At 38.8% G+C, this 10,000-nt stretch overlaps 1 protein-coding gene across 1 annotated transcript in view; it reads right to left on the bottom strand.

Moving 5' to 3' along the window:
* Window positions 1–10,000, bottom strand: part of dennd6a (DENN/MADD domain containing 6A) — a 20,138-nt gene that overhangs the window by 320 nt on the left and 9,818 nt on the right. Inside the window, exons 10-19 of the mRNA XM_080026028.1 lie at window positions 9,089–9,211; window positions 8,654–8,749; window positions 8,056–8,150; window positions 7,706–7,771; window positions 7,339–7,403; window positions 6,853–6,942; window positions 5,735–5,898; window positions 5,211–5,313; window positions 4,110–4,184; window positions 1–3,556 (exon numbers count right to left, since the gene is read on the bottom strand). The exon at window positions 1–3,556 is cut by the window's left edge and continues 320 nt beyond it. Coding sequence (XP_079882154.1) covers window positions 3,425–3,556; window positions 4,110–4,184; window positions 5,211–5,313; window positions 5,735–5,898; window positions 6,853–6,942; window positions 7,339–7,403; window positions 7,706–7,771; window positions 8,056–8,150; window positions 8,654–8,749; window positions 9,089–9,211 — 1,009 coding nt within the window. The 3' untranslated portion in view covers window positions 1–3,424. The remainder of the gene's footprint in view (window positions 3,557–4,109; window positions 4,185–5,210; window positions 5,314–5,734; window positions 5,899–6,852; window positions 6,943–7,338; window positions 7,404–7,705; window positions 7,772–8,055; window positions 8,151–8,653; window positions 8,750–9,088; window positions 9,212–10,000) is intronic.

Below are 10,000 nucleotides of genomic sequence, written 5' to 3'. Positions count from 1 at the left end.
CAACTGCTATTTTCTCCCCAAATCATATACCCCAGCTTTAACTTCAAAATGTAAAACTTTATCCGGCTACAAGAACTGTTTTTTTCTTCATTTTTTTGTTGTTGCAAGATTTTAATAAATTACCCAAATCATATTGTTGATGTTTGTGGATTATTGCTGATTAAATACAATTCTAATTAAAGGTGAACTATTGCTTTAGGGACCCATCATGGGTAATTATCCCTTTGTGAGTTTTGTTGGTGGTTTTATTTCATTCTACAGGGCTCTGTGACTTTGTGTAGGTGTGTTAGCTTGTTTTCATTCACTTAAAATAGACTTCAGCAATATTTCTTTTTCTTCGTAGGGTTGGCTGAACACTGCCTGACAACATCTGTTCTCAGCTGTGATGGTTTCTTTCCAATTGAGCATTACTTTTAAAAAGGTGCTCGGAGGAACTTTCTGTTTGTGTTAATTCTTGCACCCCCTTTGGACAAAAGCAGTAGTGTTTTTACTACGCCAGCTGTTGTTTCCTGGGTGAGCGTACACCCATGACAAAGGCATTAAGAAAAGCTATATCAAAATAGTCTTCTTTGCACTGGTGGTCTCGTTTGCTGTTACATGTAATTTAAGATGAAAATTAGATGTTTCAGATAATATTTTAAAGTTCTTCTTCGCACCTTTTACTTGCTGAAGACAAGCTGAAGGGGAAAAGACAGGAACCAAACCCAGTGTCTGTATGAAAAAAAGAAAAAAAAAGCAACCTACATTTTTTTTAAAAATGCAACAAAATAATGAAAGTGACAAATTGATTAATAAATGATTTCGCTTTGAGTGGCCTTGTGTTTGAATTGTGCTATATAAATAAACTTGCCTTGCCTTGCTTTTTCCAAAGAATTTTGGTTCATTAAAAAAGGGGGACCGAGTATCGAATTGTTATTCCAACAGAGCCATAATTATCATTATTATATTACAATATTACCAATATTAGCTAAATTGTGGCGTTATACAGTATTACGTGATTCAACTTCAATAAATCTATTTGTTGAGATTTGGAAAACCAAAGACTTAAAGTGTTTGTTAGTTTCTCAATGACATTCAGGTCTAATTTAACTTGACAAAAACGTCAATAGTTAATAGTGCACACTGTTCCTATAGCAACCAGATGTCACGCCCGACGTATATATATGTTTACAATCAGAGAAATAAATATCAGCAAATTAGACATTTTATCACAGCGGGTTTTCTCAACTCATAATCAAACATCCAGTCACAGCTGTGTCAGAGAAACACCAAAAAAAAATTCTTAAAAGTAATTTCAATCGATGACTTTTGCATTTTTGACTCTCCGGATTTAGTCAATTAAATATTAAAGGTGCTCCGAGGATCTTTTAGTTTGTGTGAATTCTAGCCCCCACCCCCCTTTGGACAAAAGCGGTAGTGTTTTTACTACGGCAGCTGTTGTTCCTGGGTGAGCGTATACCCATGACAAAGGCATTAAGAAAAACTATATCAAAACAGCATTCTTTGCATTGATGGTCTGGTTTGCTGTACTTAATGATCAAAAGAGGAAAAATTAGACTGTTTCAGAAATATTTAAAAGTTCCTCGTAGCACCTTTAACAAAATTAAAAATACCGTCTAAACACTTGTCTTGTGTCACAGCTGTCCAGTGAAAACGTAATAGTGGGGAATTGTGTCAAATTTAGTTGCACACAAAAAAGTTGAAGAAAAGAAAAACAGGTCAACTCTTAGTCATTACAGAAACAGAAGCGTAACAACAATAAGCCAATAACTTTTACATCTGAGATAGTCCCAATTATTTGTCATTATGATTTTTCGACTTCACTCCCTCAATGTTTTAAATTCAAGTCAAACTCTGGATTTTTTTTTTTTAAATCTCACAATTCAAAAAATGCATTTTAGTGTCTTGTAATTTTACCTTAAAAAGAAAATTTTAAGTTAGTGTCTTAGTATCCCATAACTTTGGTACAACATGAGTATTTCCTATATTTCATTTTCTTGGCTCGCAAAAGACTTTTCCTCAGAGTCAAAAAAAAAAACTGTTTTTCAGCGACCAAAAGTGACACACACGCTCTTGATTCAGTCTTCAGACAAACACAAATATAATAACAATCCATGATATCAAGGTTTATGAACATTTCTGGACACTTTTTGAACATTTCCTCAGACTGTTATGAAAGGCTACACCATATACAGCTCTGGAAAAAAAATTAAAAGACCAGTCTGGATTTTTCTTCAATCTTCATATCTACATTACTTAAAAGGAAATGCTCTTAATGACAATATTTTTTGGGGGGAATTTGGTAGAAATCTCGTCAGTAGTTTATATTATAAAACCAAAATGTTAATTCTACTCAAACGTATACATATAAATAGTCAAACAAGAGTCACTGAATAGTTTGCCTGGTCTCTTTAATTTTTTTTCCAGAGCTGTATAAGGTCATGTGACAGAGAGAGAGAGAACAGCTGTTATTACAGGGTCGCTGGTGCATAATGCTGTGTGTTTTTATTGTTAGGTTTTAGAATATTATTTTAAAGCACTGCTTGGCTCAGCTCTGTTCAGTTTTGTTTGCATAAAAGTATGTGTGTGCTTGTGTGAGAGTGTGTTTGTGTGTGTGTCAGTGAGTGTGTGTTTGTGTGTGTGAGTGTGTGTCTGTGTGTGTGTGTGAAAGAGACTGTGTGTGTGTGTGTCTGTCTTTCTGTGTCTGTCTGTCTGTGTGTGTGTGTGTGTGTGTGTGTGTGTGTGTGTGTGTGTGTGTGCGTGCGTGCATGTGTCTGTGTGTGTGTGTGTGTGTGTATATATGTGTATGTGCGTGTGTATGTGTGTGTGTATGTGTGAGAGAGAAAGATGGGCACACTGGTCCAGCTGTCGATGAAGTGCACTTCTTTTTTATAAACACTTTTTTCTTAAAAATGGATGAAAAACTTCAAAGTCAAAGTCAGTTCTGCGGTCCATCGTCAAGTTAAAAAAAAATCTAAAGTTAAAAACGTCTAGGAGGTAAAAATGCAGAGGGGGTCAAAGTTCAGGCGGGTTCACGACAAATCCTTTTTGCACACGGTCCGCTAAAGGCTCCGAGGAACCTTTAATATGTTCTTGTGATGGAAAATCTCCTCACAATTTCCACCAGTTTATGTCGTAAGCCCCGTCTGCGTCCATTATGCGACATATTAGAAACAGTCTTCCATAGTAGTGGTTCAGGGGAGAAAAAAAGTGATTATAGCTGAAGTTGGTTGTATATTTTTAAGAGACAAAAATGTGCTTTCAAAGTTAGACCAAAAAAAGGTTCCTCCAAGCGGGTAACCAGTCAAGAGTAAACGCTGGTTCCCCTTGGAGACCCATAGAACCCCTCCAGACTTTAAAACAAGCTGAGACGTGGGTTAGAGTTACAGACTGCAGTGGTTAGGGGTTTGAGGGTTGAGAGGGCTCAGGGCGTGGAGGGTTTGTGGAGGATGCCCTGCAGGTCCTCGGGTAAGGCCAGGATCACAGCCTCGATGTGGGATCGCAGTTTGGCCACGGTCCCTGGACGCACCGGCAGCTGCTCCTTCTCCGCCTGAGTCTAGAGCACAGAGAGAAATGCAATGCAGTGATGAGTCGTAATAATGATAAAAATTAGTTGTTAATTTAAAGCTATAGATTATTATTGGGCATTTTCAAGCTTTATTAGACAGTACAGAGTTGAAATGGGGAGACAGAGAGAGAGGGGGGATGACCTGCAGTAAAGGTCCACGGGTCAGATTTGAACCCACGACCACTGCAACGAAGGCCGGTGCCAATATGGTACGCGCTCTTTCCTCCACACTGGAGCGCCTGCTGATAGGCTTATTCAACTTTTTGTCAACTTGTTTGGCGATGGCTTGAATGTTACCCGCATTCATTTATATCTAAAAGTCCCGCACTATTGCTTTAGACCACATGGTACATTTATATGAAGGGGTTTAATGAGTAAAGGAGGTAGATTTTAAAGGATCATTCTAGTGGAAAGGGCCTTAATTATTGCTTATAGTGATCGTTTCAACACGCTCCAGCTTCTGGTTAATGCAGATTATTTTTGAAATTATAAAAGGAAATGCGTTTATGAGTTTATGATGCTTGAGTGAGTTGGTACCGACCAGTTTATCTTTCAGCTTCAGAACCAGATCCACTGTCTCCACCTCAGAGTGTTTCTGGACTCTCTGCAGCAAATCCTACAGACAGACAGACAGACAGACAGACAGACAGACAGACAGACAGACAGACAGACAGACAGACAGACACACAGACAGACAGACACACAGACACACAGACAGGCAGAGACACAGACAGACACACAGACAGATAGACAGACAGACATACAGACACATAGACCGACAGACAGAAAAAGTCAGAGCATGAAATATTATCTAGGCTTACAAAAGGTGGAGTCACACTAGTTTTACTACAAACACCCTCCTGTCCGGTGCCAGGGATCAAACCAGAGACCTCATGGTTACTGGTCGGCCCACCTTTCCTCTAGGACATCCTACCAGCCTCCCTCCCCCTCCTCACCTTCCTGTCCCCCTTTTCTTAATCAAAAAAATATATATTATTATGTTATATATTATTTTAATTTTTATTCTATTATTGTCAAAAAAAAACTATTTATTTGTCTAGTTATTTATCTATTTATTTGTTTTATAAATATTGATTTTTCATTTTTGATATAGGCTATGTATTTTTTCTTCTTTAAAAGAAAACCAAAAAAATTATGTTTACATGTTGGGCCGTATAATGTACTGATATTTGTATCCCAATAAAAAATGTAATTTAAAGGTGCAGTGTGTAATATGACATCATCAAGAAAGTTCTACAAAGTTCTAGAATGCAACACTCCCTGGGTAACCCCAACCCTTTCCAATAATAACAGAAGCTACAGTGGCCTTCAAGGACAAGAACAATTCAAAATTTTAAACAATGCACCTGATGACATTCCAACTATGACACTTTCAAGATGGCGGCACTAGGCACTTGGTCCAAAATATGCAGAAATATGGACATATATGAGGCATGTATTTTCTAAGGGAAAAATAAATAATTCAAAACATTTTTTTCAGCTATTATGCACTAAATTAAATGTACTTTTGGATATTATAATTACTTTCTACAAAATCTGCTAGGAAATAAAACCCAAAATTCTACACACTGCAGGTTTAAGAGAATAAAAAAATGCATCAAAATCCCCCCCCCCCACTCACCTCTTCACACAGAGCCTCCAGGTGCAAAGCCTCCAGTTTCTGGGTCATCTCTCGTCTCCGGTTACGGAACCAGCCGTCAAAGTTTGGAGACTTGAGGAAATTCCTTCAGACGCAGAAAAATAACAAGATTTCTAGATTTTAACAACAAGCTGATCGACAAATAATAATTTTGACAAAAAGCGTTCTCCAGAATTGTTGACTCCACCTTTAAGTGAACTGTAGCGAGCATTGGCCAAAACAGTGAGTGAGTGAGTGAGTGAGTGAGTGAGTGAGTGAGTGAGTATTTGTGTGTGTGTGTGTGTGTGTGTGTGTGTGTACGGTTCATGAATGTGTTTGTGCATTTCATGAGTGTGTGTGTGTACCGTTATTGAGTGAGTGTGTGTACGGATCATGAGTGTGTGTTTACGGTTCATGTGTGTGTGTGTGTACGGTTAATGTGTGTGTGTAAGGTTCGTGTGTGTGTAAGGTTTGTGTGTGTGTGTACGGTTCATGTGTGTGTGTGTGTACGGTTCGTGTGTGTGTACCTATAGAGTCCTATCCAGTCCCCCTTCAGTCTGGAGGTGAGTTGAGGTCCGGCTTTCTCCAGCGTCTTCATGAAATCCTGCTGGATGAACGGCCGCAGCTGGGGAGGGTTCTTCCAGGGACTGATGGACTTCTGCAGAGGCATCAGGCTGGCCACGTACCGCTCCTATAAACAGACAGACACACAGACAGACAGACAGACAGACAGACAGACAGACACAGACACACACAGACAGACACAGACACACACAGATTATTTAAAAAAAAATTAAAGTCTGTCAACCCAGAGCCTTGTTTCTAAGCACAGGTGTCCAAATTAACTAATAAGTCAAACCACAATTGGGTGAGAGTGAACAAATTGGAACTAAAAACTAAATCTATTGTGTGTTTTTTTTTAAACTTTTATTTTAGTGGTTTTATAGTTTTTACATATGGACAAAAAAAAAACAGAATAAGTAAACACACACAATACATACGCAACACCCAACCCCCTCTCCCCTCCCTCCTCTCCCCTCCCCCCTCTCCCCCCCTCACATAAACAGACAAGGAATACAGAAAAAAATAACTAAGACAAAATGATTAAGAAAATAAGCTATAAATACACAAGAAACAAAACAAAGCTAGAACAAAAACAAAACTGGGGCAAACCTCACACATTCTGGTTCCCTATGTGCCGCAGCACTGGGCCCCATATAGCGGAGGATTTATGGGGGCTAAATCTACTGTGTTTGGCGGGTAGAAATGTTGCTACTGCCACTGCACTAAATGTATCTATAGATGGGATATCAGTCGAGCAGGCCAATTGGATCATGTTTTTTTTTTTTTTTTTTTTTTTTAAGATTTTTTTTTTGGCATTTTTATGCTTTATTGATAGTGTAGAGACAGAGTTGAAATGGGGAAGAGAGGGGAGTGACATGCAGAGAACGACCGCGGGCTGGAATCGAACCCGGGTCCGCTGCTGGCCGAGGCCCATGGGGGGGACGCCCTACCAACTGAGCTAAGGGCGCCCCCTTATCATATTGTTTTTGAGGCTAATGGGGGAGGGGTCCAAATAAAGAATAAAGAACAGAAACTCAAGAGGTCGATCTCACTATTGTAAACACACAGTGACCAGTGTTACCAGTGGAATGATGAAGCTCTGCGTCAGTTCCAGGAAGTAGCGTCGAAGAATTGCATTCTGGGCCGCCGAGGGTCTCTTCTGTTGAATACCCTGAGAAACAAATAAACAAAAAAGAAAAAAATAATAATATTAGGTCAATTAAAATTAGGTCAAACATTAAACTGCTCATATTATTTGGGGGGTGAATATTTCCACACTTTGCAGTTGATGCTACTGGTTGAAGTGCATTTCTCAGTAACAGTTTCCAGCTAATAACCTACGGCAGCTACCGTAGTTATGACGTAACTCCTTAACGTCCAGATATAAATCCAAGTCCAAATGAACAACAAAAGCACCGAAAACACCCAATTATAATCAATCCTGGGAAAAGGATGAGTCAAATTTGTCAAAAAGTTTTGATTAAAAATGAACTGAAAGTAATATTGCCTTTAGAACAAGTAAAAAGTGAAGTCATATGAAGGGCAGTAAGGAGAGATTCTGTCTCACCTTCTGGAGCTGTTTGATAATGTCTTCATCTCTGTTGAGATACGGCTTGTATTCAGTGTACACACCTGCAACACACACACACACACACACACACACAAATAACATTTATTACAAGTCTTTAATACACACACAGTTAAATAAAATAAAATAAAATAAAATAAAATAAAATAAAATAAAATAAAATAAAATAAAATAAAATAAAATAAAATAAAATAAAATAAAATAAAATAAAATAAAATAAAATAAAATAAAATAAAATAAAATAAAATAAAATAAAATAAAATAAAATTAAATAAAATTAAATAAAATTAAATAAAATTAAATTAAATATATACATCACAACATATATAGAGTGTGAGGTATTTACCAGGTTTAGAGTCGAGAGTTTTGAGGTTTTTCAGTTTCTTGACTTTCATCTGTTTTGCCATTTCTCCTGAACGGACGGAAAGAGAAAAGTTCACACCAACAGTTCAAGCGTTCTAATTATTTATGTATATTTAATTAATTGAATAAAAACGCTAACAGTACACAGAGTGACCAGAAAACAGAAAAAAAAACAGTTTACATTGTAGTGCATTTGGAAGAACACACTATTGTCGAACATATTAAAAACAATATATAACAGATTGTAAACTTCCACATTAAGGGACTCATAAATTATTTTTTAATTGAAATAACTTCTTCTTCTATAATATTATAAAGAGTAGTATTAACCACCTGCTTGCTTCATGTCTCCGATGCGGATGATGTGCGGCCAGTGCTGCAGCGTCTTAGCAAAGAAGGGATTGGTCACTCCCAGGATGACTGACGGTCTGCAGGGATAGAAGAGAGAAGAGATCATAGGTTAGTCAATCTTTAAAAAAAAAAAAAAAAAAAAAAATTAATTGTCCTCCCCCTCTCTCTGTCTCCCCATTTCGACCCTGCACCCTCTACTCTTTAAACTTTCAAATACAAGGATAAAATACCTACAAAATTAGAATTATATGAGTGCATCCAAATATTAATTTTGCTGAGCATTGACCCGTTTTCTTTGTCGATACTGAGATATAATTTATTTTTGCAAAGTATTTTTGTACTTTCACTATTTTGTAAATGCTACCAAATGCAGGACTGCTTGAACTGTAATTGTGCTGTAATTTGAGCATCTGTCAATAAAACAAAATCTTATATTAAAAAAAAACTATAATATATAGAAATGTACCCACAATAGAGTTTGTGTAAGTTTTTTTTAATTGACAGTATATTAACAAAGCTCTATATACAGCGACAGGGGAACACAGTGAGTGGTGTGGTGTGCGGGCTCAGTGTAACTCACGGCGCCTGCGTCCTGGTGGTGTACTCTTTAAACTCGCTGTCGTGGATGGTGAAGTACGGACGGAAGTCACTGCAGAACCGCAGTGGAGAGATACAACTGCAGAGAGAGAGAGAGAGAGAGAGGGAGAGAGAGAGAGAGACAGAGAGAGAGAGAGAGAGGGAAGGGGAGAGAGAGAGAGAGAGACAGAGAGAGAGAGAGGGAGGGAGACAGAAGGAGAGAGACAGAGAGAGGGAGAGAGAGGGAGACAGAAGGAGAGAGACAGAGAGAGACCGAGAGACAGGGAGAGACCGAGAGAATGGGGAGACAGAGAGAGGGAGAGAGACAGAGGGAGAGACACAGAGAGAGAGAGACAGACGCACGCACACACACTGTTACTATTTGAAACATGTACCAACTTCAAAAGACATAACTTCCAGGCCTGTTGGCTCGACTCACCTGACCAACGCCAGCACCGTATCCGAGGACTCAGCTGGCGACGGCGCCATGACGACCAGAGCCTCTCCTAGCAACACCAGCTCCCACAACATCTGGATGTGGAAGAAGACCGGGCAGAAACACCTGCAGAGAGGGGGGGGGGATGGTAAATGGACTCCACTTATATAGCGCTTTCCCCTGGTTTCTCACAGACTCAAAGCGCTTTACATTGTTTTGTACACATTCACACAGTCACACACACATTCATACACTGGTAGCAGCAGCAGCTACCACGCAGGGTGCAAGCTAACTATCGGGAGCAGTTTAGGGTTCAGTGTCTCTTTGCCCAGGGACACTTGGACATGTGGCGGGGAGACGGGGGATCGAAACACCGACCCTGTAACCCAGTGGACGACCGCCCTACACACTTCACCACAGCCGCCCCGAAAAGAATGGTGTAGTAAAGGTTTAGAATCTGCAGTTTATAGTCCTCTAATTTTGATTTTCACAGAGAATTCAAATGACCCGAAACATTCCTGGAGGTTTGTGTGACAGTGGCATCTAGCTGCTGAAGATTGTTATGGTTGCAAGTATAACACCTATGACTTTAAACCTGCAGTGTGTAGAATTTTGGGGAATTTTTCATAACACACTTAGTAGAAAATGATTATAATATCCATAAGTATGTTTAATTTAGTGTATAATAGCTGAAAAAAAAATTGGAATCCCATAAAAACTATTTATGAGAGGAGGTGGTGTTGGTCACTGTTGCTGTAGTACCACCACTGAACAGCAGGTGGAGACAGAAAAAGTGAATTATGGAGGACAGCCCTCTGCCCTGAGACCCTTATAAATGTTTAGATTCAACAATAAGTATTTACTCTGTTTGGGTTGCTAATATCTTGTGCAGCTTTTTTTTTTTCAAACACTGCT

Source organism: Ammodytes marinus (genome assembly GCF_949987685.1).
Source record: "Ammodytes marinus genome assembly, chromosome: 4".
Taxonomy (NCBI): domain Eukaryota; kingdom Metazoa; phylum Chordata; class Actinopteri; order Uranoscopiformes; family Ammodytidae; genus Ammodytes; species Ammodytes marinus.
Note: the sequence above shows the minus strand (reverse complement) of the source record. Positions and strands in the feature narration are given on the sequence as shown.